The 26,542-nt window shown below is 43.7% G+C and overlaps 2 protein-coding genes across 4 annotated transcripts in view; both read right to left on the bottom strand.

The window, feature by feature from the left end:
- SGSM3 (small G protein signaling modulator 3) overlaps positions 1 to 1,913 on the bottom strand; it is a 30,764-nt gene extending 28,851 nt beyond the window's left edge. Inside the window, exons 1-2 of the mRNA XM_082498187.1 lie at positions 1,829 to 1,913; positions 860 to 906 (exon numbers count right to left, since the gene is read on the bottom strand). The gene's annotated coding sequence lies outside the window, so the exon portion shown is untranslated. The remainder of the gene's footprint in view (positions 1 to 859; positions 907 to 1,828) is intronic.
- Positions 1,914 to 4,076: 2,163 nt separating this feature from the next.
- Positions 4,077 to 24,020, bottom strand: ADSL (adenylosuccinate lyase). 3 transcript variants are annotated; one of them, XM_082494810.1, is made up of 13 exons: positions 22,341 to 24,020; positions 17,226 to 17,429; positions 16,071 to 16,115; positions 15,223 to 15,302; positions 12,541 to 12,712; positions 12,202 to 12,248; positions 11,705 to 11,795; positions 10,801 to 10,870; positions 9,618 to 9,765; positions 7,527 to 7,617; positions 6,890 to 6,979; positions 4,532 to 4,708; positions 4,077 to 4,220 (listed from the first exon to the last, which is right to left on the bottom strand). In XM_082494810.1, the coding sequence occupies exons 1-13, from the start codon at positions 22,494 to 22,496 to the stop codon at positions 4,134 to 4,136; spliced, it is 1,458 nt and encodes a 485-aa protein (XP_082350936.1). In that variant the 5' UTR covers positions 22,497 to 24,020; the 3' UTR covers positions 4,077 to 4,133. The 3 variants fall into 3 exon arrangements, with proteins under 3 accessions (XP_082350936.1, XP_082350937.1, XP_082350938.1); XM_082494811.1 differs by lacking the exon at positions 22,341 to 24,020 and adding an exon at positions 17,895 to 18,485; XM_082494812.1 differs by lacking the exon at positions 22,341 to 24,020 and adding an exon at positions 17,599 to 17,863.
- Positions 24,021 to 26,542: the final 2,522 nt, after the last annotated feature.

A 26,542-nucleotide genomic window follows, 5' to 3' on the forward strand; every position in this document is an offset into this window, starting at 1 on the left:
AATATGCCCCTCCTCTCTGCTGCCCCTCATGGATTCCCTTGGTCCTTCTTCCAAGGAAGTGTCACTATAAATGACATCTCCCTGAAATTACCAAGACACATTATCAAAACACCACCCTAAACAGGAATTAAGAAAGGTGGCACCTGTCATTTTAATCTGTTAAATACAAAATTAACATAACTTTATGTTAGCATGACACAACCAGTCCCCACCCTGACCTCTTTACATGTCATGCCTCTTCTCACATCCTTCCTTCGTGAATTCTCCAGGGTAGGAATCCAACCTTTGTTTCTGCATAGGGAAAGCCACACACAGAACATATGGATCCAGAAATACATAAAGATCTTTGTTCCAGTGACTGTTTTTTTCCAGGACACCACTCCAGACTTTGTAGCAGCTTTAAAACTACTCTAGAATTCAGATTATCCAGCAAGCAACTGTATTCCGATCAATATCTTGGCAAAAGCACAGCAGTGCCCCACTCCTGCTAGGCTGGTAGTTCCTTCTTGAGCGGTTTTAAGATTCAGCCTCTCACCACTGAACATCTACTATTCGTAAGTTCAGCCAGACTGCTTCTCTCTCCCATCTATTGGCACTAAGGGATCCTCCATTTCCTCAAGGCACTTTTACTATTTTATTCCCACCACTCCCCCTACCCCAACATCATAGCAAGCCAGGCAGAGCAAAGCTGGGACATTGTGAAGTAGGAAGCTATGACATCACATAAAAACCCCACACACCAACACTGAAATCTACTCATTTAGAAGGAAAGTACCTGCTTAAATTCAGAAATGTCTCAAAAAATTAGGAGGGAAGCAAAGCAGACACTGAGAATAAATTTTTCCTGTCCCACCCTTACCAGCGCTGTGAGGAGACACCAGCTGTCCCGGAGCCCACAGCCACTGCCTGCAAAGAGATTTAAAACCGTGTCACGGCGGTTCTTCACTCCCTTGAATTTACATCAGCAGGTACGAGGAATTACGCGTGTCTCCTGACTTCCTTCTAACATTTATTACAGCTGACGATCACAGGGCCCGCAGCGTGTCTATTTATGCCCACTGCCTAGAGGATACTGCCATATTTCCATCTCTGTTTCGTGATTATTCCTCCCTCCCCCCAGCCAGACAGGAGACAGGCTGTCTTTCCTCCGGGGCACCTCCGAAAAGATGCAGGCGTGGAGGGCAAACGAGGATGGCAGAGCTGGAGGGACGAGACCACCCGAGAGTCACAGCCACGGAGAGAAGAGGCAGGTTACGGGAGAGGCATATCCCAGAGAACAGGGACGGAGGGATGGCGGGGGAAGCAAAGCCTGGGGAAGCGGGGAGCAGGCAGAGCCCGCCCACGGGGCGAACCGTGCCCCAACCAACCCGGGGGGAGCCCGGCGATGAAGCCGTGCACGACATGAGTCACTCGCCGGAGCCCAAACCCTGCGTCAGCGCAGCAGGTGAGCGGCAGCCTGCCCGGGGGCTGGGCCGGGCCGGGCCGGGGGGGCTTCCTCCATTCCACCCCCCCCCACACCACCCGCCCCGGCCCTGCCCGGGAAGGGGCCGGGAAGCGGAGATACGGCCCCCCCCAGCCCCATCAGCAGGGCCGCCCCAGCGGCTTTAGTCGAGGGGCACCGCAGGGGGGCCGGGAAGGGATTGGGGGTGACGGTGGTGTGTGTGAGCTCTGTGTGGGGGCGCCTCACAGGTGGCGCGACCGTTACCGGGAGAGCAGGGCTGACAGCCCCCGGCGGCCGAGGGCAGGACCCCCCCCCCCACTCCAGTTCCCCCGCCCAGCGCTGCCCGCCGCCCCCCGGCTCGGCCGCGGCAGCCCCGCCGGCACTCACCTCTCCTCAGCGGCGTCGCCTCCACCGCCCGCCCGCCGCGCTGTCCCCAGAAGGCGGGCGCCCGACCCCGACCCGGCGGCCCCACACGCCGCTCCGGAGGGCGGCGCGGCGCGCATGCGCGGCATCCGGGCGGCGGCGCGGGGCGCTGTGGGGGCTGTAGGCCGCGGCGCCGCTGGCAGAGGGTACACCCAAGAGAGAGCACGGGGACCCCCGTAAAGGGGGTCGCTCGGCCACGGCGACAACGCGCTGAGCGGTATCAGTGGCTCCTCCAGCGGCGCGAAGCTGCGGGGTGGCAGGGAGCAAGCGCTGGGCAAGGCGGCACTGAGCCCCCGTACCAGCGGCGGTGGGAGAAGCTGCTCGGTGCTTCTCCATCGTTCAGGTCTAGATTAATTTCTCCTCCGAGCAGGGCACGGACCCACTGCCGCTTTACTGGTGGCATGTCTCACAGACGCTACAGGTACCAGTGTCAACTGTCAGAGTGATCTGGCCTGGTTAATTAGCCAGGGTCACATCTTGGTGACCGACTCCCAACAACCAAGGCGAGGGGGGAACTCCGTCTCTGGCTGGTGCCTCTGCCACCTCTGCTGGGAAACAGGAAGCGAGGTCCCAAGCTGAGCTCTTCTAACGAGGAGTAGGAGCCTCCCTCCCAAGGGATTTGTGTGTATCACGCCACAGTTTTCTAGAAGGGTGACGTTTTCCCTGTGTCATTGTTATTCTTTTTAAACTTTCCGGGAAAACAAGGCCAATGCCTCACAGCTGGCAGCCTCTACCTAGCACGAAGACTTACTTCCAGATGATGAGGAAAGATATATTATCTGTTCCTCTTCTCTGCACAGGGTTGGTTGTTTTTTTTTAATCCACAAAGGAGGAAAGAGGACCAAAAGAAGAGGACTTCCACGTCTATCTGTCTTCTTCCTTGGCTATCCATTTGAGTAATAGTTTGAAAATTACCAGTGTTCAATTAGAGTTTTCCTTTTCAAACAAATGGCTAATTAAACATTAATAGCACGAGCAGGCAAAATGTTTTAAACACCAAAAAACTCACAAACATTTGTGACATTTTGAATGCCACAGTCTAGAGGCAAGGTAAAGCCAGAGCCATCCAACTAGATGAGAGGAGATCATAGCCTGAAGCTTCTCACTTCTCTGACTACTTAATATAGACAAGCCTCGTTAAAACATACCCTATTTTGAAATCCTCTCTAAACACTGGTGGCCTCAAGGAGAGCAGGTAGCTTCTTTCAATTAGTTTTGCTTTTCTTAATTCTCTCCAGCAACCACACTTCAAAAAGAATCGAATAATTCTGATCATGTCATCTCTGAGAGTCTGAATAAATAACAGAGGTAAGACGGGAACCTTTTATTGCATTGAAGCAAAAGCAACGTGTTGTGATGTAACAACACTGGAAGAAGAGGTAAGGGGATCATTCCAGTTTAAGTCAAAGGGAGAAGAGTTTGGTCCAATACTGAATGTCCCATAAAGCACAGACATTACAAAATGGAACATTCAGGGTCAGAAATAAGACCAGAGCTCTTGAACTTCTCTGGTATCCAATGAATTCCAACATCTTTTTCCTCTCCTTATCACACAAAACTTACTTGCAGTAGAGAACGACTTTCACATGCCAGAGTCCACCTGCCATTCAGTATCAAGACACCTACAGCCAAGGATCTGGAAAAGGAAATCACAATGGCTGGTTCCTAACTCACACCTGTAAATATGATTTTCAGAAGCTACAGAGCTACAGGTACAGTATTAAACCAGGAAGGGAGCACTGAAGGACCACCAGTTTGATGAACCAATAAGTTCCACAGCCTCTCCCTTTCATTATTCCTAATTTTTTGGCCCATTTGCTCCCCAAATCACAGTAGTCTGAAAGCCAGGACAACATTTTATCATCTTTTGAGACACTTGTGGGGAAAGTTTAAGAGCAGATGAATAAGATGGAAGTGAGAGAAGCTCTTCAACAAGTTGTTGCTCTTCAACAAGTCAGTCATACATGAGTGTCAGGCAGCACCTGGCATTGCTCTTTAAACAGGTGGTAGTGCTCTATAAGGGGCCAATGAAAGGTACTGTGATGAAGTTACCTTGTCACAATCAACCATTTCTCAGTAACTCAGCACACAATAGATGGAGGCTTGATTAAACAGCAAAGAATGAAAAGCCCATCTGGAATCAAGGTGGCTGTAAGCTCTGGGGGTTAAACGTACTGTAGAGAACCAAAATAACATGACACAATAAACAGACCTGGTTCAATAAGGCTTTTATTATCTTCCTGTACCCACACACCTTTGCCGAATATACCTAAAGTGCCAGCTCGATTTTCCCACCCATCTTGCTTTGGTATGGAATCAGTGCTGGTCGAACCTCCTCTTTCAAGAACTTTGCCACCTGTTCAAGAAAGATGGGAAAGAGAAAATTAGCAAAAGAAAGGGTTCCCTTCTCCTCCCCATTCAGACCTGCTTGTCTCACTGGGGTTTCACAGAGACACCTAGCAGCCTGATACATCCAGGATCAAAAATGTGAAGCCCACAAGGAAAGACAAGGAAGCCAAGGAAAACAAAAGAGAGAAATGTGTCTGCCTTACTAGTATTGGCAGAGGTATGTAATATGTACACTCTCTGGCACACAAGAGGATGCAGGATTAAACAACACGTTGCATTACAACCTGTAACACCTGTAGCCTCTTTCCACTACTTTACCTGTTGAGGAGCACGGCCGGTGAAGGAGGAGGGATCCAACAGGCTTTCAAGTTGTTTATGGATAGGGCTGAAGTAAGGATCAGCGCGGACACGGGCAATGAAGTCATTATCACCCCCTTCCTGTTTCACAACAGCAGCTGCTTGCTGGGAAAGAACACGGATCTTCTCATGGCAATCCTGCAGGAGCAGGGGGAAGAGGAGGGGAAAAGAAAAAAGTCATTCCATTGCTACGGACGGCACACGTTCATGCTGCTAACTTGCACAGGAGGGAGAAATGTCAAAGCTTACTGCACTGGACAGCATACAAATGAGACACAGTTTGGACTGCAATGTCTCATACCACTGTATTAAAACAAGATTTTATTCATCCTTCCACGTCTGCCCTTTGAGGCTAAACCAGTCCAAATGACACACGTGTTCCCTGTTATACCACAGACTTACAACACTGGAATCTTTACACTTCCTCAAACTCCCCAAATACTCTCAGGAGTTACTAGAGGATTTTTTTTTCAGTTGTTCTATTCCCTACTTGTGTGATTTTTCCAAAGACAGACTATAGTAGTTATTCACAACATATTCTATGAACTGAAATACAGGAATTCCTTTTTCACCACTAGTCAACCCCTGTATGGAACGTCTTGGGAGCATAACAATGTAAAACCTCTACAGGTTTGGAAAAGGGAAAAGAACCTGTCTAACTTAATGAGCAGTGAGGCTATGTAAACCATGGTTTACATAAGGACAGACTGAAGGGAAAAAAACCTCACAAGCCTGAGGGCCTTAAGACATTCTCACCCAAAGAACCCTCACATGGCACTAAGACTGGCAAAACCCTTATAACAGTTTTTCTAAAAGACTTCTCAATAACTTGACTTCCTGAGGAATCAATCTGTAAAATCAAGGGAACCCAACTGTAGTCAGGGACCACCTGCAAAATCAGGTGCTGCCACGCTGGCCCTAAAGTACAGTCATGTTGCATTTAGACCCACGTAAGAATCTTCTCCTCAAATGTATTATCCTTGATTTATCCTCAGTTGGGAGGAAAATGATCTCCCGTTCCTTGTTTCCTCCAGCCAAACACCATCTTGCTCCAGCACTGACCTGCCTCAGGTGAACAGATCTGTCTTCTGGATGTTTAGGGGAGGGAGCTGTTTAGTAGTGGGGAAAGGAAGTGAGTTTCTCTGCTATGAGGTGGGAAAGCATAGACAATATGCTGTTCCAGAGTTCCCAGCACATGAAAACAGAACACATGAATGCTAATATGAACATCTTATATAAATGTACTAAACTCTATAGATTTGTAATTAAACAGCACCAGACAGAAGGTAGGCCAATAACAAACACAAATTAAATTCACTCTTCAATCTAATAAAAATTGAGAGGACTATTTAAGTAAGCACGGGGTACTTTAGAAAGAGAACCAGCTGAAAAGATATTGAAACTTATCCACATGATGTGACCCGTAATAAGTTTAGTTAGGAAGCTTACTGACTGACCCAGTGACAAACATCAGAGACACAAAGCGCGGGGATGTTTCCTGACTAACATCATGGGTCAGTTGCCACAAGTGTTTCAGAGAACTAGAACCACATATCCTACTCAAAGCTTCTAACAAGCCCTTCTGCTATTACTATCTTGCAAGTTTAACTTCTGTCCCTCATGCAGAAATAATCATAGAAGGAAAAATTACTATCTAAAGGTAAGTGAAAATAAGTTGGTTTATTAAGATGTAAATTTGATTATCAGTTTAAACTGAATTGTGAAATTAAATGATAAGGAAACGTAATCGAATTGTGTTTGGAATTATTTACTAAGGAAAACATTTAATTTCAATTTGCTTGAACACAGAAAACTGAATGAGGGACCATAAACAAAGTTAATAATAAAAAGCACTATACTGAATTAGGGAAGAGTGACACATGAATGAATGGTTCAGAATGGTCTTACTTGCTTTTTCATTAACAGCACTGATTCATTCTTACAAATTATAAGGTAGCCAACTGCCAACATGTTCCATTTAAAGAAGGCTGGCCTATGTTCCAAGTTCCTTCAAACATTTACAAAAGGAAAACGCCTACTAGTATCTAATATAAAAATAGATCTCCCTCTTTTCCAGCACAGACAGCCGGATTAGCTCAAACACACGGTGTTCCCAACAGAAAATACAGATCTCCACAAACGCTCTCTCCTCAGAGAGCAGAGTCTGGCTTTGCAGCACCAGTGGAATATTAATAACTCTGTGGGAGTAGGTGGAGAACAAAGAAATGTGAGATGGTCAGGACAAGAGCCCAAGTACTTTTGTTTCTCAGGAGTCAAATGCCAAGCAGTGAACAAAGGTATTTTTGACTGCATTTGTACCTGACGATTGCCTCCTGCTTTCACCATTGCCATGATTATATTCTCTGTGGCCATGAATGGCAGCTCCTGCCGGATTCTCCTCTCAATCACCTTAAGCAAAAGAGAAAAAAAGAACAGCATTATAGCAATTCTGTAGACAACTGGGACTCCAGGTGAAGCTTTCCTTCCCCTTTGAACCTCTAGGACTGGACAATGATGCAAAAATAATTTCTCTTTTTGAACTTAGCTGTAGAAATCCAGGTACTGAAGCTGATAATACTTAGAAGCTGTATCTTGTAAGGGACATTACTGTGTATAAGATGCACAACGAATTATTTCTTTTAACCTCTAGGTAAATTACAGGACTGTATGAGATCTTCCTTGACAGTATCTTTTGGCACTAAGTTCTACAGATCTGTCGTGTAGTTTGGGGAAAAATATCCTTTTTGAGAAATTTTTAATTTACTACCTTTTGGCTTCAACAAGTACCCTTCATGTCTGTCTCACAAACAGTGAGAATATAGTGAGAATGGAGAGCAAAATTCAGAAACTGTTTAAACAGATAAAAATGTAATCCTTTGAGAGGATTTTTATACACTTTGGCATAGTTGCAGCATTATCAAGGATGCAACACTGCACACATTATCTCCTGCTTTACCTTTGGATATACCACAAGTCCCTCGGAGATATTCTGCAGTGTAGTCAGAATGATGTCAGCTGTGAGGAAAGCCTCAGCAAGGCACACGCGCCTATGAAACACACATACCCAGGGCCCCAGTTAGCGATAAAGGCCGTGTTCCAGTCTACCTCAGATCCACCTCTTTAGTTTAGTTAATAATTCTGTAAATAGCATTACTGTGGCCCTGGAACTGTTCTCCTTATGGGTGCTTCTTGTTGCTTAAATGTCACAACCAGGAAAACTAAAGAACATCCTACAGCAGTAGCTCTCAAGATGAGGAGAAAGGAGGGGTTTTGGGGTTGGGTTTGTTTTTTTTTGGTCAGTAGCGAGAGGGGGAGAGAGGAAGAAAAAGTGTGAGGGCACACATGGAAAGCTCCAAGATAATTCAATGATTACACAGCCAGGAAAGAAGGCAGCAATTTACAGGGCTAGCAAACACGTGAGACTACCTTCCCCTGTGTTCTGTGTTGCCCTGTCTACTGATCCTACCCTCCAGGATGAGGACATGCTGCACGCGCATGCTGTGCTTAGTAGGGAATTTCCAAAGTGATCCATGCATTTAGTGGGGGCTTCCTCCAAGAGACCAGCTCCTGGTCACAAAAGAGGCTCCTGACAGAAAGGAATGACAAAAAGAAAAGGAGAGAAAGGAGAGGAGTTGTAGGGACTGAGCTGTATCAGGCAAAAGGCTCTGCATCACAGTGCAGCAATTACAGTATCATGCATCTGTGACAGCAGTGCCTGGCCCATTCTAAACTGTGATCTTTTAAAATATACTAGTACTTGAATCCTGTGCTATATTTAAGGCCCTCAATTCTACCACATTGTCTTCAAAAAGACTTGGCTGTTTTGTAGGTTGTTTGCGTTTTTTCTGGCTTGCTCTCCTTTCAGAACACTTCAGCTTTGACAAAAAAAATCCAAGGCACAGAATTTTTTAGTTGGATTATGGACAAATGACCCTTTCTATTAGATGAGGTGAAAATAAAATCCGAAACCTCCCGCACATCTCTCAACACTTGGTAGGTTTGGTGAAATAAAGGCACCATATCAACCAGTATCCAATTTCTTAAATTTACATTGTTTTCTGCTGCCTATGCAGCTCTTTTCTTAACAAGACTAGCAGCTGCGGAGCCAAGTCCTTTTGATAAAAGATCTTCTATGCTTTCATTAAATTTTATGTTTGTGGAGACATTTTTAAAATAACATTCCCATCAACAATCTTAACACTAGTCTATAGCCAAAACTGCAGTTGTTCATTGTTCCACAAGCCCTGTATCTTAGAAATATAAAATTATAAAGATTTCTAAGATACTAGGAGATCAAATTCTCCAACAGAAGACTACTTTGAAACTAAAATGTTTCAAAGGTAAACATGAGCTTTATGCAAATTTAGTACTAACTGGAAGATGGAAGCATTGAATTTAATTGCTATAATTTACTTGATAATTATAGATAACTTTTGCTCATCTCAAAATAGCCATAATGAAGAATCAGAAAACAAAGCAAAGTTTGCTGAGGAATATCTAAAAGACCTATACATGTTTTCATGAAACATTACTTAAGAAAAAAAAAAGTTTGCGCTCTTTCTTTAGGATCTGAACTACTCTCGTAAAGAACAATACTTTACAAAGAGATGAAAATAAGTTTCTTTAGATTATTTGGAGGGTTAAGGGATTACATATAAAATGTTGAATTATTCTTTGAGAAGTGGTGAAAAGCAGGGTCAAAAACCTCATTCAAAACAGACAGGGAGGAAAATTTGAGAAATGTAAGAACTGCTATACTTATGCTGTTGAAACAGAAAGACTATGAGAGCAATTTATTACCATGGCTTCTGCATCCCTCCCTCTCTCTGCTGGTTCACTTTGCAGAGGATCTTGACATTGAAAAAACCTAACAGTTTTCACCTGATCTTATAGAGGAAACCAGTTTGTAGTGTCTAGATTCTACTGAGACTGCTTCTCATCAAGGTAACTTGTGGTTTTAGTTTAAAAACAGTATTTTCTAAATACATCAAAGGACCTTCCTGCACAACACCTTCTGAAATTGCTGCATTGCACGATCTAAACAAACCTGTTGGCACTGTCGTCCAACGTTCGCTCAAACCACTGCACAGAGGCTGTCTGGAGGGGATCCAGCACCAGAGTCATCAGGTGTCGAGCCAGGCTGCAGCAGCGTTCTGAACGCATTGGATTCCTCTTGTAAGGCATAGCACTTGAACCTGTGCAAGGAGAGCAAGCGATGGAAACAGGGCAACAAAAATAGTGCATTCAGAAAGATGAGATGAAGGTCCTCCCCCAGATAAGAAAAATGTGTCAGGAATCATGTTTTTGACTAAAGCCTCAAAACATGATGATTTTCTAAGGACAAAATGGAATAAAGAAAACGACACCACCACACTTCCCCTTCAGAATAGAAACATCCAAATGTGAAGAGAAAAAAAAGCGAGAAGACATTTTGCACTTCTGCAAAATAGAACAAGTACTACCACATAAAAAGAACAAATGGACTTAATTTTTAATGCTGTATTTAGCACCATCTTGAGGCTACCCATGGCAACCTTAGCAGTGTTCAAGACCCCATCTGCTCAATAACACTCTCCTTCAGAGTCAGATAATTATACTGCTGCCTGTTGCTCTGGTGAATGGATATAAAAACTGTCCATAGAATGTAGAATGGTTTGAGTAACAGATACGACTAAGGCTTAATTTGACTATTCCATCCTATGCAACTATTTAGGGGGCCTGAACTTTCTTCCAGCCAAGATCCAAAACTCTACTTTCCTTCTTCCCTTACACCAATGGCAGAATTACATCACTGGTATTCTTCTGGCAAGGGTCCAGCCTAATTTAATTGTTCCAAATTTGTCTGTTTATAAAGACCAAAATGCTGAGTCAAGCTGAAAACATGCAGCTCCACTAAGCTTCATGACAAATGGAAAACACTAAGTACTCCTCAGAGCCAAGCCTTCCTCTGTGGTGAATGGGTCATACATGACTGCTGCTGCTCTCCCCACAAACCCAGGAAGTGCACAAATACAAATCTCATTTTAATTACTTAATATCCAGAAACCTTTGGGTAAAGTGCTCCCCTCCCCCCTTCTTTTTCTTTAAAAAGGAGCCAAAATACTAACGTCAAACCCCAATTAATTTAAAGCAACTTCTATCAGTGACATTTCTAAGTTTGTTTAAAAGGCTGCACCAACATAAATGAAAAGATGCATACACCGGTCCAAGAAATGTCTCCCATCCCTTACCAATCTGGTCTTTCTCAAAAGGCTCCTCTATCTCCTTCAGGTTGGCCAAAAGACGAATGTCAGTACAAATCTAGAAAAAAGCCCAAGAAATTAACAAACTGAACCAAACAAATACACATCAATATATACTCCTGTTAGTATTCTTGGAGATGTGTTTGCATCTGTGTCCAAGAAGTAAAGTGGGGAACAGTGAAAAATGTGACAAAAAATTGACACTGCAATCATACTTCCTGGCCTAAAAATCTCAGTCAAGAAAACATAAGGAAAAAAGCACGTCCACTGTATTAGAACAGAACAGGACTTTGAGAAGGGCCAATGTTTGCAGGGAATGCAAGACAGACTGGGAGGGAACACTGAAAATGCGTAACAAAATTAGAGTGATTTGCAAACACAGATAATGTGTGCTCACTGAACCAGACAGCCTACAAAACTAAAACAGAAAAAAATACCACAGATCACTTTAGCCCAAGAGAAGGAGTAGGGAGGGAACAGAGATAAATCAATAAAAAGAATCCACAAGGACAGAGAAAATAACACCATTATCAGAGAAGCAATTAACTAGAAGTAAATGGTGAAATTTAAAAACTCGTACACCACTAGGAAAGACATTTACTATAATTGGCTCAATTTAGCATAGAGTAGACTAATATCTGGTGTGGGATTTGTTAACCTATCTTAGAATCTGCTCAGTAAACTTGCTTTATTTGCCACTGGTCTTAAGATCTTTGAGGTTTGATTACTAGGCATGTACCCAGCGGTGAATTTACATGATTACAAAGAGAACAGCTGAACAAGGAACACCAATTAATATTTCTTGAGAAAGGCATTCTGCACCATGAGCACCTTCACTTCAAGATCTAAAATGTTCCCCCTTCTTCCCGATGTATACAAACAGTGTGCTCACCTTGTGTATAGATGCCCCAAGACTGGCCAGCACAGACAGGACTTCAATATCCACTTTGCGGCTATAGGTCTGCCCTGTGACCATATAGGACCTAGAAATAAGTACAGAAGTTGAGTGCTCCAGACAGATACAACGGTACTGCAAGACTTTGAGCAAGGAATGACGTGGCTTTTAAAGTGGAGGGATGTCATTCTGCCCTGATGAGCACAACTTTAGATTCAGGCTGTCAATTCTGGACAGTGTGCAGATGGGAGAGAGAAAATCAGAGGAAAAATGGACAGCCGTGCTTTGACAAGGAGACAAATAGAAGTGGCCTATTTAGCAGGTAAAGTTTCCTGTGGGAAGCTGCAACTGAGAATGGAAGACGGCAAAGGGAGATAAGTCAACAGCAGCACAGATGCTAGTTTGGCAGCTAGGGGAATCTGGGCCAACACAAACATCAGGAGTCACACTTTGCTAACACCAAATTTGGGTGAGTAAGCACGCTTTTTACATACCGCTTAAATCCTGCCTTTGCAGTCACTAATCTGTCCAGCTCTTCAACCTCAGGATGAAGAAAAAAACAAAACAAACAGAGCTCAGAATGCAACAACTCAGGAAGGTCAGCAACAGCAAAAAGGATCATTTGCTTTTCCCAGTTTACTGCCAACAAATGTTTCACTTGCTGGGAAGCAGCCCCTCCCCAAATTCTGCTCACTTTCACACAGGGCCTTCTCAGCAGACCCCAGAGGGATCACAGCGCCCTTGTGAATCTGATGCCAGAATCTCCACGTCCCCCAAAGAGAACAGCATTCCAGAGGGCAAAATTGCCAAGACTGCAAGTCTGTCTGACTTACTTTACTGTGGTCCCCCTCAAAGAGCTGCAAGAAGCTGGCTTGAGTGCCAGTGGTGCCTTTTACACCTCGAAAGCGCAGGTCATCCCGAGCCCGCTCCAGGTTCTGCAGGTCCATGCACAAGTCCTGAATCCACAAGCAGCAGCGTTTCCCCACAGTGGTGAGCTGTGCAGGCCTGAAAACAACCAAGAACAGAATCAACAACTCATCAAGAATTTGCACAGTAACTCCACAAGGACCACACTTTGCTGCCGAGTCTACTGTTAAGCTCTCCTTGCAGGTTGGTCTCTCTGGCTCTTCTGAGCAGAAATTATAAACATCTGGCTCACGCAGGAAGATGTAACAACACACATCTATCACCAGTAAATGGTACTGAAGATAGCATCATTCTTTTCAGGAATTAGATGTAACTACATCAAGAGAAAACAGTAATTGTAGTTTCTCTGTGTGTGTTAGGGGATTAAGAAATAAACAAGAAAGGGTATCTTTCTTGGAGGTGTTCAAGGCCAAGCTGGACATGGCCTTGGGCAACCTGGTCTAGTGGGAGGTGTCCCTGTCTATGGCAGGAGGGTTGGAACTCGAGGATCTTCAAGGTCCCTTCCAAACTAAACCATTCTATGATTCTATCTGAAGGTGTTTCACAACTACAGCTTTTCAGAGTTTCATAAAGTAAAGTGACCGGAGGCCTACGAGTTCAGAATATCTAAAAAGGGTTTCCCAGCACTCTGTCATGCGGAAAAGTCTGTCTCCCTCAGCGCAATTAAGGCGACTCCCCGGCCCCGCGCCGGCCGCCGCGGCTGCCGCTGGCGGAGGGCGCCCCCTGCCGGCCGCACCCGGGGCTGTGCCCGCAGCGGAGGGAAGCCGGGACAGGCTGGGAGAAACCGGGGGGTGCATCTACCAGCCTCATCCCCGATTCTACTCGCCCAGGGCAGAGAGGGCACCCTGGCTAACGTGTAGCTCACTGGTGTGAATTTCTGACTGCAGAAACACCTGCGTACACGTGATTTTAAGTTATTCCTCTAAGGGAATGTTGCTTGTTCTTTATAAGAAGGCATTCCTCAGTCTCCGGGCAAGCATGCAGTAATTAACAATCCTGTTAGTCAACGTTTTTTTGTAAGACCTCCGCCTTGAAATAAATATCTGTAAGCTTCAACCACACTGTCCCCCTGCAAATGCTTTGAGGAGAAAATGGGGGTATTACGCAGAACCTAGAAGTTGAAATATTTCAAATTATCCACATGAACTCCAAAGACAACCTCTATACTGTTTCAAAAAAACATGCGCACGTGAACAAAGTGCTCCTGATTAAGCTCAGACCTAACAGGAAGCATAGAAGATGTGGAAGCAGGGACGGGCGATCCAGGAGTAATACAAAGAAACTGTACAACACTGCAGGGATGGGGTTGGGAAAGCCAAAGCCCACACTTTGGCAGTTTAATCTGATGTGGGATGTGAAAGGTGACAAGAAAGGCCTCTGCAAGTACATAAGGAGTAAAAGGAAGGCTAGGGAAAACATGAACCTGTTCATAGATGGGGCAGAGGCCCTGCTGACAAAGGACACAGAAAAGGCCGAGGTATCAATGCCTTCGTCACCTTAGATTTTAGGACTTCATCTTGCATGCATTTCTTGAATACTCTGTTGTACTCTTTGCAAAAGCCAAGATAAAACTGAGCCAGAGAATACTCCTCCAAAAAGCTGTAGACGAAAAGGGACCTAGGACTAGAGCTGACTGAACTGACATGGCATATACAAGAAGACAGTTAATCAGAGACCTGACCTGATGCTCCCACTCTCCTTTGGGAGAAATTTTAAAGTGCCAGGCACTGAGTCTCACACAACCTGTGCTTAATTTCCCTGCTTCCCCAGTTCATATCACTGGGGCAGAAGATCCAGGCTTACCTCAAGGTGTGCAGTTTAACGCCTCTGAAAGCAAACCGTTTTCATGAAGCAGCAGATTAATCTATCCGGATCTCGTTGTCCTTTGACTCAGTAGTCTGCCTAAAAATATTCTATTCTATTCTATTCTATTCTATTCTATTCTATTCTATTCTATTCTATTCTATTCTATTCTATTCTATTCTATTCTGCTCTACTCTACAAACAGTCAATATCAGAAGTGCTACACAAGAAGCATAAGTTTCCCGAGAGACAGGAAACAGTATCGTCCCGTTAAACAGAAGAAATTCTTCCTGACTCTTCCCAGGAATCCATATAGTGATGTATGAAAACTGATGGATTCTGAATCATCACTTTAGAAGAAAGCTTCAGCTGTAGTAACAAGTAGCCAGTAACAAACCTTTCTAAGCTGCAGTTCAAACTAACTTAACTGACAAAAACAAACATAAAGAAAATGTGTCTGCAAGACAGGCTTACTACAATTCCCAGTCATGCTTTTTGAAACAGCCCAGAACATGCACATCTATGTTCGCCAGGAAGTTGTTCCTTATGAAGCTGTGTTAATGCAACTGCTGACAGCCAGTCAAAGCAACAGTTCAATTTCCTGAGACAAGGTTGGAGTCAGGCACATACTCCATTTCTGAGCCACCACCACCATCTTAATAATGTCCAGCAGTACCAACTGCCACCGGTCAGATTGGAAAAAGAAGGATAAAAGAAAGTAGTAGCAGGTCAATTCAACCAAAGCACAGCTGACAAAATGAAAGCAAAGGCTGATGGCTACTTACTGGTAGTGAGTGAACCCCAAAGTAGGCAGGTCAGCATACTTCTCAGCAAAGTCGGACAGCCGGCTGATCACCCTTGCGAGCTGGTGGATGTAGGAAGGATAGAAAAGACAAAAAACACACCCCACAGCAGAAGCTAGCACGCTTAAGCACCACAACATTGTGAGAAAAAGAGGAGGGAAACAACTATGCAATTCTTGAATACCCCCCTCTCGTTGAAGAATATGGTGTGTTTCATTTTTTCAGGGCATGCGCATAATTTCTGGTTGCTAGAAAACTCAAGAGATGACACTAGTGGTTGGAAATCAGCTTAAATGAGTCTAGTCCTTGTGCCCAACCCAATCCTGCAGTTGGTTTATCCCTGGGTATTTTCTTTATTCCTGGAACTAGTCAGAAATACAGCTGCTTTGGGTATAATTGACACATGTACAGCCCAGGGCAAATTGGGTGCCAAGACATTCAGGTCAGATACAAAACACTGCACTGTAATCCCACTATATTTGATCTCAGAAAATTGTATTATATAGCTCCTTGAATACTGACACACTTCTAGGAATATAATTAAGGAGATGCCTAAGCTGACCCTGAAAGCAATACAGTTGTTTTCTGAAACTAGTACCTGTGGTACAGATAAACAAGGAGTGTCTTATAATTCCCGCAGTGAGGAAAGAAGCTTTGGGGAAAGACTTGAGAAAGGAAAGGAAGATAACCGTTTAGTTTCTTGGGAATAACCCAAACAGACAGTTCCTCCTAGCTTCCCAGCAAGGCTTTGGAAAACCCAAATTAATGTCCTATTCACAGGACAACAGCACTGCCCTCTTCTGGGACACTGTGCACAACCGCCTTCTCACCTTGGGTAGCAGCAGGTTAAACCCATCACGGAGGACAATCAGATCCTGAAAGAAGCAAAGAAAGGAAGTTTGGGCCATTTATGAAGGACCAGACATAACAGCTTCTCTCAGAAAGGAGACAGATAATTAAAACGTGCTTTGTCCACTCAAAAGTATCTTCTTAAAATGAAAGCTCTGCTTTCCTTCTCATACCAGAACTCGCAGTGAACTTGCTTGTAACAAAATGTGGGATCCATCATTGCTCCTTCTATACTACCCACAGAAAGTCATACTGGGCAGTAGAAGACCCATTTCCACTGACTGGGTATGAATGATTAATTTGAGATGCTCAGGACGCCCATGGAATGACAGACTAAATCATTAATCACAAGTGGAAAATGCAGACACTGTAGGTTAAAGACAGCAGGAAAGTAAGTGGACTGATCAAGCAGCAGTCATCTTTACTCCTTCTTTTGAGACTGAGCTGGCAAGCGTCACAAGGAAGGTAGTATTACCTAAAAGCCAAACAGGCTTGCAAAGGAGTAGGGTAAAAATAATCCTGCAGCAGCTTCTTGTACGACAAAAGCAGTTGTGAAGTCGCAATGACTTGGATGCAGATCAGGCTTTAGTTTGCACTCAGTTTCAGACAGGTTTTTCACAAACATTTTACAGTTCTATAGAATGGTGGTACTTCCTTTTTCACTTAACACACTTATCTGTTCTCTTGGCCACTGAAAAGCTTTATTTACCCTGAATTAATAATTCCAAGCAGCAGTTGAAAGCTCATGGGCTGCGTATATCAAAAGTGGCCTTGTTTTGTAAGTCAGTGAACTCTTGTCCTGTTGGCATAACTGACAGTTCACACATTTCTGCATGCGTTTGCAACTCACAATCTCTTATCTCCTTGAATATTTAATATGCAAGCAGAGCTTAGGGAACAGTTAGTTTCCAGGCAGATCTTGCTTCATATCAAAGGAAAGAAGGAAAGAGGAGCTTGCCTTCCCAGGTTAGCTACAATAAAGGGGAATTAACTTCAACAGTAAATCTAATAAAAATGTTTGAAAAATCTATTTAATATTATTTTATAGAGAAAAGTTTATAAAGAGCTATCAAGTAAGCAATTGTAGCTCTGATTTGCCCAGCTCTGCAGGCAGGAAACTGAAAATATTATATTACCGTATTATCCCCTACGTAACAGGAAGTTGCTCCAAGGTGAATGATGGCTGCAGCTTTTGGACAGCAGTGGGCAAAGGTGTGAACGTGGGCCATCACATCGTGACGCAGCTTTTTCTCTTCCTCCGCTGCCATCTTGAAGTCAATGTTGTCCAGATTTGCTTCCATCTCCTGTATCTGCTCATCTGTGATAGGAAGCCCAAGTGACTGCAAGGGGGAAAGAACTTTCTATTTATTTTTGTCTTTAAGACACAACCCAAATTGAGACAGAAGCTGTTTAGATAATTTACTCCCATATGACATCTCATGGAAGCACAGCAATATGTCATAATCAAGAGCTGTAACAGCAAGCACTTTCATTCTAGGGTTCTCCAACCTTTTCCAATAGGATAGGACGGTGTTCATGCTTAGAAGTTCCTCTTGGGCTTCATACTTTCCTCAACCATGTAACATCCCTGTGACAACTACAAAAATCAGATGCATGGGCAAAAGTGATATAAAAATAGTAAAGTTTTAATTTCTTCTATTGAAATTTACCCTTTAGGTAATGAACAATCCAGCTACTATGTAACAAGAAAGCTTGTGTCAGGGAGAACTCTTGGGACTACAACTAGACCTACGCAACTGTAAACAACAGGCTTAGAACATAGTGAAAGGTACAAACATTTGTACCTTTCAAAGTCCTAAAGTACTTCATCTCCATCTGAATCTGGAAGCTGGGAAAATCAGTTACTTGATCTGGAAGCAGGAGATAATGGTCCTAGTTCATGTTCAAAAATAGTTGCTAGAACTTTTCAGCAAACTGACGTAAAACAGAGTAAGATATCAAACCACAGAATTATACACTGGTATAAGTCTTGCACAGCTCTATACTTGCACAACCTAACTAAGCTGAGAAAAGTGTCTCTTCCTGATACTGTGAGTTTAGAAGTCTCACAATGAACTTGGTGTTACTGCCTTTTCCAAATTAAAATGTTATTGTCTTGTGTATTAGTAATTAGAAGTCACCAGCCAGGAAGCTTCAAGGATACAAAACATCTCAAAAGCTGGTTCTGTTCAGAATCAAACTGACTGAAAAAAACATTTTGCAGATGTGGAACCTGGAACTAGACAAGACAGCAAGTGAGGCAGATGCGTCTTCAAGATCCTCATCAGATAATTAGTACCCACACAACTTAAAATATGATGCTGCAAGTGCATACACAACCATGAGTCTTGAGATAAAAGAGGAAAAGTACCTGGTCCCACACTGCTGTCTTTGAGGTGTACCGATAGAGACTGTAACTGCCTGAAAGCACATGGCAATTCAGCAGGCAATATACTCTTGTGCCAAGACTAAAATCTCATGCCTTGTTCACACATCCATGATCTGGTGGGAAAAGCTGACCACAGTATGCAGTCATTGACAGCCATACAGAGAGGAAAGAAATAATGCCCAAGAAAAGGGACTACTTGTCACAGGAATACATGCAAGGTAGGGTAGCGCCAAGGCAAATGCTGTTCTCGTGCATCCACAAACATCACGTGAGGCCTCTTCCCTATGAGTTTTTGCTAATATTGACAGTACCTTAGGAAGAAAGCAATCAAATGTCCTTCAAACCTACCTATCTACCTTAGAAAACTAAGTAGGAAAACTAAGTAGGAAAACTACCCAAGGGAGAACACAGGGTTTTCCCCAAAGCAATAGGACGAGGGGGAACGGCTTCAAACTGGAAGAGGGGAGACTTAGAACAGATATTAGGAAGAAATGTTTCACTATGAGGATGGTGAGGCACTGGAACAAATTGCCCAGGGAAGTTGTGGAGGCCCCATCCCTAGAAGTGTTTAACAACAGGTTGGATGGGGCTTTGAGCAACCTGCTCTAGTGGGAGGTGTCCCTGCCCATGGCAGGGGGGTTGGAACTAGATGATCTTTAAGGTCCCTTCCAACCCAAACCATTCTATGATTCTGTGATTCAGTGATGTGCTCTCTGGATTGTGCTTTTAAGGTATCATTCCTTCGAGGCTGTTCCAATGCTTTGATGTGCCACCGTAACAACTATGATGGTTCATTCGTCCCTATTCTTAAAGGGCAGGGCAGAGCAGAGCAGGCAGATGACATGGAACATCTCCCACAAACAGAAAGAGAACACCGGGCTGCTCATCTAATTAAGAATTTGTGACAGAAAAATAGTGAAACTTATACTGGACAAAAAAAAAAAAAATAGATCAAGGGGTACAATAGGCTCTTATAAGAAAAAATATTCAGATTTCACATGTGCAAAACATTTTATTAGTCAGTTTGATGCTGCAGGATGTCAAAGCTACTTCTACAAGGAGGAAGAGCTCCAGGAAATGTGTACTTGACTTTCAAATAACATATTGTTTAGGTCAAGAGCTCAAGATTCAAAAAATAGAATGAGGTTTTGATGGAAGCATTATAATACAAATGCATTTGCACTAAAAAAACACAACATATATTTTTGGCATGGGTATAAACTCACACGCTTCAGCTCTTAACCCAAACTTTAACCACTGTCAGTTTGGAACAGATTAGTTTAAGGACCTCTCTCTTATTAATCACACACTTTGCTGATTCTCCTCTTTCAAATCCCTGGTATTGTCCACTGTAAGGAACAAAATAACAACTGCAAAGATTTTCTGTCTAATCCAGTTTTCAGTTAAATAATTTTTCAGTTGTTATTTCACATATTCCAAGTGGACTACTTGAAAATTTCTCGCATAAGTAGGGTGAATATTGAAACCATTTGCCTGGCCCAAAACTTTATCAGTAAACTGCATGTCACCTCTTCCTAATATTCTGATTTACTACAAAACAAATGTAATGCCTATAGTTCATTCATTACTTTTCTTTTTTTAAAATGTACCCAAAAAGAAATATTATGTATCTTCAACAAGCATGACTGGAGAAGCAACATATAAGTGTCTTGAAAGTGAGGATAACTCCTGGAGTAAATATCGCCTATTTATTTAATAAATATATTATATTTATATATATATAATTAAATAAAAAATTAATAAAATTATTGCCTAATAAAAAAAATTATTCCTTTTTTTTTAATGTACCCAAAAGGAAATACTACGTATCTTATACAAGGAGTCTAGGGACTGCTTATCTCTGTATCTATCTGATCACTGACAGAGCTAACAGGTGCTGAGAGTAGCTGACTCTTTCTCCTTCGGTCCAGAGCTGACATCAGAAGACAAACTCCTCTGGAATGAGGAGATGGATAAAAATAGTAGTCTCCCTCTTCCCACGACAAAAAGGGTGCTCAAGAAACTGCAAGATCTTTCTCTGCTTTCTGGGAACAAAACTCTAGTGAGGCAATGGGAGGGAAAGCAAGAAGGATCAAAAGACAGGGGAACCCCAAGTTCAGGGCTTGGGAGTGGAAACACAGAAGTCTCACACTGGTTCTTTCTGCAGCTTGCTTTCTCCTATTGGGCAAGTCATGTAAAGTATTTTGTTCTTGAACAGAAGAAAAAGTGATGATTATCTGCTGGAATTGATATGACAGTGTTTAAATTATCATGCTTTGAACATGCAAAGCTCCTTAAGCATGCGTTCTTGGTAATGACACTTCCTATACTAGATGAGATGCTAGAGGGAGCAGGCTGTAGATCTCAACTGTGACAATACCTAGCACAAGGTATTTCAGAAGATGACTCCTATTTAACACAGCTGTACAGTTACATCTTCAGCTGTTAAAACATCACGTTTGGTTGCAGCATACTATTGATGAGGCCACTGTAGTGGTATGATCCCTGGACAGAGAAGGAACACATTAATGACACCGTGCGCTGCTTGTTCGTTGTCCAGCACGGTGCTTCTCTGCCCTTACGCTAATAGTAACAGCCAGACCTAGTGCTGGGATTGCTTCTTAACAAGCCCAGGACTTCAAAAATGGAAACTGAAGGACTCTGTACAAAATGAATGGGCAACTATTGAGTCTGAAAGCTAAAGCTAACCTGTCAGAAGGCATGGTGGTCTTGTGTAGTTTTTTGGGGAACATATTACAGCTTTTTCACTGTCAAAAACCTGATACGAATCTTCCTCTCAGTCATAAGGAATCAAGTTAGTGCATCTTAAATATTGACTGCCTCTCAACTAAGAAGTAATAACGGGCTGTACACATACCCCTAAGTGGGATCACAGTTAAAGTAAGAAGGTTTAGCTTAAACTACATTTTAAAAATGTTAACTCCATAGATACTGCCAACACAGCAGCTCGCAATCATATGGACATACTCTCAGTTGCTGCTTCCTAATAGCTGAATTGACACCCATGTTTTGTGCTATCAGGGTTTTTTTTTTTTTTTGTGGCACTTGGCCTGTTAGAAACGTCATAAGCCTTTCTGACGTAACTGTTCTGCTCACTTCGGCCCAAAGTAAACTTATCTCAGAGAGTAGGGCTATCTACAAACAGCTGGCTGCAGATGCATGGGGTGGTCCAGTTGGCACAGAGTGACAGCAATCCGATTGAACAAGAGAGCACGTCTCATCAGTCACACCTCCTGCAAAGCAAACAGCCAAGCACAGGAGAAGGACACTGATGTTTGCTCAGAAGGCAACAGCACCCCCCCAAAAAAAACCACAAACACTCCACAACTGCTTAGCAAAGCTTTTACAAAACTAATTTCACAAAGGTGACAAAAGTGCAAAGAGGGAGGGTATGAGACGAGAAGAGGTGATTTGCTGGGGGATGACAGGTACGCAGGGCATTATGTACGCAGGGTTGTGTAACATTGGGCTTGCACGCTCCCCCCCTCCCCTTTGCCCCCGAACCACGCCTGAAGGTTGCTGGGCTCAGCTTCTCCCGCTCGCCCCGGGCGGCCCCGGGCCGCTGCTCCGTCCCGTCTTCCCGCGGGCAGCTCCGGGAAGGCAGGGCGGGCGGTTCCCGCTGGTTCCCGCGCCTCAGGCACCCAACAGCTGCCCCGGCACCCGCCGGTACCCGCCCTGCCCCGCCGGAGCCCCGAGGGGTCACCGAAGGGAAGCGGGACGGGGGCGTGAAGGCGCTCCGCCGCGGCAGTTGCCCCTGCCCCAGGCCCAGCCCTCGTCCCTCGCCAGGGCAGGGAGGCGGCTCCGGGCCGCCCTCCCCTCAGCGGCCTCGTCCCGCCGTTACCTTCTCAGCCTGGGCGAGGTAGAGCCAGAGGCGGCGCCAGGTGCCGAACTTCTTCCTCTCGCTGAAGTTGAAGCCCATCTCGGGGCTGGCGTATCGCGACACCAGCGGAGAGCGGTAGCGCGACAGCACGTCCTCCTCGGCGCCGGGGGTCGCCATGGCAGCGGCGGGGCGAAGCGGCGGCGCGATAGTGTCCGCCTGGGGCAGGGCGCCCGCCGGCACCCGGGGATAAGGGCGGGCGGCGGCCCCGCCCCGCTGTCGCGAGGAGGCCCCGCCCCCCCGGCGCGGAATACGGCGCCGCGCGCAAGGGGAGGCGGGACCCAAGATGGCGGCTGGGGCAGAGCGGCGGGAACAAACGTGCAGGAAACACGAGCGTTAAATGCTTAGCAGCCAAACACATTTATTAGTCTTTTTCTTTTTTTTTCTTTTTTTTTTTTTCCAGGAACCCAAAAATATTTTGTAGTTATAATGTAAGCAACTGAGTTGCACATAATACAATCATATCTTTCAAAAAATAAAAATAAAAACAAAAAAAGCTGTTTAAAAGCCCAAAAAAACCTTCAGAAAACTTATATAAGTATTACACCATCTCTCAGTTTCAATGAAATGACGACGACTTAATTCCTTATTACTCTTAACTTGTCACACTCCAATAAAACATCACCCTTTTGTTTGTTTTTTTTTTCTTTTTTTCTTTTTCTTTTTTTTTTTTTTTCTCTAAATCCAGCATGAGAAATACAGTACCTGCTATGGCAAAAATACACATAAAATGCAACATTTCAGCTTATTTGTACATTAGTAGAGTTTAAACATTTTATTGTTGGTTTTTTTCTTAAGTGAACCAGTGATTTTAAGTACCACTATACTAAAAGTAAAATAAAAATATAGAAAAGGAGGAGAAGGGGGGGGGGGTGGCAGCCAGCCATACAAGAGCACCTTCTCAAGTGCCGAGTTTCTGTGTCCATGGAAAACCCTTAGTGAGTTCAAACATCTGAGTGCGTACGGGATGGAAACGGGGATGAATCCTGGATAGGCAGGACATTGTGTCATCTCCTCTACATCCTCCCCCCCCAGTTTGTCCTGTATTTTTCTTTACTGCACACCAGAGGAGGCGGGGAGAAACCAGAGCTACGGTAAGAGCTTAGTAAAGGAAGCCATTTCAAGTATAAGAAAAAAAATAATAAACACTTATAGGTAACTTGCAAATAGCATCAATATACACACAGCCACTATTTTTATTATTACAATGTCTGCTTCTGGGGGACAGTGTTTCAGGCAAGAGGACTTCAGCTGTACCTTCCTGTTACCTATTTATGTGCAAAGTAGAAAAGCTGCCTTTTCTAATCCAGCCGGTTTTGGACATCGCTGATTTTCTGTTCTGCAACCTCCTCCCTCTGTTTTGTAAGGAGAGAGGAAGGTGACGTGATTTTTACCAAGAAGACCAGATGAAATGAATCTATTTCTCCATTCCTCTTTCTGACACACCCTTCTCCCATTACTTGTTTGCAACGAAGAGAAACCTGCCAAACATCTGATGCCCACCATAAGCCAGTTTCCTGAACAGGTAGAAGGCATTTACCTTTGTAAACATAATCCCTTATGTTTGTGGAACTCAAAGCAGCATTTCGTATCTCCATCCAAGTGGTGGAGATTAGAATAGATCAGAACGCTCCCCCGTCACTGCTCTTCCTCCCCCCCCCCTCCCCGCCCCCAGAAAGATTACATTTGGTTACTTTTGTTAGAAGGTGGAGTTTCTGGGTTCTTTGGGGAAAATACTTAGCATTTAATTCAAAGTAAACATTACAGAATTTACTGTCAGCAGAATCATACTGCTGTTTGTTCTGCTTTCTAGATGAGAAAGAAAAAGCATATTCTGCATGTTTTAGACAGGGTGCGGCAGAAATCCAAGATACGTATGTGTGTAAATCCTACAGGTGCACATGCATCCTTATCAGCTTCTTTCTCTGCAGAAGCACTGCATACGTTTCACCTTGAGTACTGGCGGAGATGGAGAGGGTGGCATATGGCAACAGTGGAGAGATGCTCCTAAGGCCACGGGGAGCAATGCAGGACAGAGAGGACCAGGGAGTGTCAGATAGGAAGGTTTCAGGTGCAGAAACCATTGTCTTGATATTTCAAAGGCCAAATTCCAAAAGGCATGGGCTCATATGCACATCCCTGAGACACACATCCAAGAAAGAAGAAACGGCAACCATGCGATTGGAGAGGGGAGAAAGTAGTGGAGGTTCCCTGACAGCTGTGGGATCTACCCAATGAAGACCTCTTCCCCCACCACCCTCCCAGAGACATTCTGGGAGAGCTGTAAGGCATATACACAAGCAGCATCTACTATCATTCCCTCTGTTCCTACGTTTTATTGGCAGGTGATGGCTTCTGTATATCGTGGACAAGAAGAGACACTGCATTTGAAGTGTCACTGGTAACACACAAATTAATTCAGGGAAGGAAACAGAAAGCTACTCTGCCCTTCATCCCTGGAGCAGCAGCATAAAGTGGCAAGGTTCTTCATATTACTGTCCCCTCTCTGGAACTACACACCACCACCTCCCCTTCCTGATGGCAGGAAAAGATGTGTCCACTTGAAGGATGACATTACCAAAAACTATTTAAAGGCAGGGAAAAGTACACAAACTGATTCCAATTTGGTGATCTGATGAAAGAAGCAGCAAGCTCGAAGTACTTCAATCAAATTTGAAGCTTATCTAAAAGTACAACTAGAGACATGTGACCTGTAGCAACACTGGCATAACTCTTAAGGAAGAGCATGAGAAGGAAACTGGCATAAAGATAGAGGAGGAGTATGAGTAACTGAATCTCCATCGACTTCTGTTATTTAGGATCTGAGTGGATCTGAGTGTCTGATGGCTTTAATCATTAAAAAAAAGTTATCTCCCTCCACACAAGCAAACAATGTAAAAAGAATGAGCGACCTTCCTGTAAAAACCTCCTAATACTTCTATCATGCTTTTTATCTTTAAAGCACTTTACAAACATTTACTAATTGATCCTCACAAAACCCCTGTGAGGTAGGTATGTATTATTATCACCCCCGCTTTACAGATGAAAAAACAAAGGCAAAGAAATTAAACGACTTGCCTAAGGCAAGGGAAGAGTAAGGGCCAATGTTAAAAATCAGGAGTTCCAGGCTTCTGGTCCTGTGCTCAAAACCACTAGGTTCAAACATCCTTTTAGAAAGGAGACAACAGATGGAAATAAAAGCCCATTAAGTTTAGAAGAAAAGGTAAGATTTAAAAGGTTACATTGGAAGGGGAAATGTACCACGAGGTATTTTTGTGAGAGAGTTTAAACTTCAGATTTTTCTTTTTTTTTTTTTTTCCTTTTCTTTTTTTTTTTTTATTTAAAGGCAATCTGACAGAGTGGAACCCTGATAAGATCACATCTGCAAGGCACGCACAGATGCGAGAGTGATCATCAAGTCTATTACTTATTACAGTACTGTGAACGTCAACAAAAATAAAACTGCTGCATGAAAACACTGAATACAGGCAGGATAATCTCTCAGTTTATGATATTACATCTAAGATAATGCCAAGGATAATGCAGGTACCATGGTACACCATGGACAAAGGAAAAAGTCAAGTCAAAGGGTCCCTATTAAGATGACTAAGTGGGCAGTGAGATCTACATTTTTCTGAGGAGATTGCTCCTGGAAGCTCAGCAAGCTTCGAGGGAACACACATAATTCACAATGACTGCAATCTGGAGATGTGAGGAAGTGAATCCTTTTCTATGACCATTATGATACCACCTTAGAGTAAAAAAGGATCATTTCTCTTAAATAGAGTGCCTTGTCTACACATCAGTCTACATTCTCTAAAATTTCACACACTGCCAACATTAATGCTAAGTCACTGGCAGTAACACAAGACAACAAAGCACTGGTAGCTGCTGATGTTGAAAAAACCTGCAGTCCTCACAGTCGTGCTTTGATCAGCCCTAGAAAGTACCACCTCCACCATCTTGTCCATAGCTGTGCTGTCACTGTATAAGCTGTGCCAGAAACAGCAGCAAAGAAAAATTTAGGGAGAAGAAAGTGTAGACATCAAAGATCAGCTCTGTTCCGATTCTCCTGGAAGAGCGCAAGGACTGCTGTAATGGAAAACGAGTAGTAAATCCAAAAAAGACAGTGCCTATGGCACTGTGTTTCCTGAGCTTGACAAGGG

Source organism: Vanellus vanellus (genome assembly GCF_965231255.1).
Source record: "Vanellus vanellus genome assembly, chromosome: 1".
Classification (NCBI taxonomy): Eukaryota; Metazoa; Chordata; class Aves; order Charadriiformes; family Charadriidae; genus Vanellus; species Vanellus vanellus.

Excerpts from the sequence above, each read along its gene's own strand:
- ADSL (XM_082494810.1), bottom strand. The coding sequence starts at position 22,496 with ATGGCGACCCCCGGCGCCGAGGAGGACGTGCTGTCGCGCTACCGCTCT. Across the intron at positions 16,116-17,225 it reads GTTACGTAGGGGATAATACG|GATCTGATTGTCCTCCGTGA; the intron begins GTAATATAATAT and ends TGCTTCTTTCAG. Across the intron at positions 7,618-9,617 it reads TTGGACGACAGTGCCAACAG|GCGCGTGTGCCTTGCTGAGG; the intron begins GTTTGTTTAGAT and ends TGTGTTTCATAG.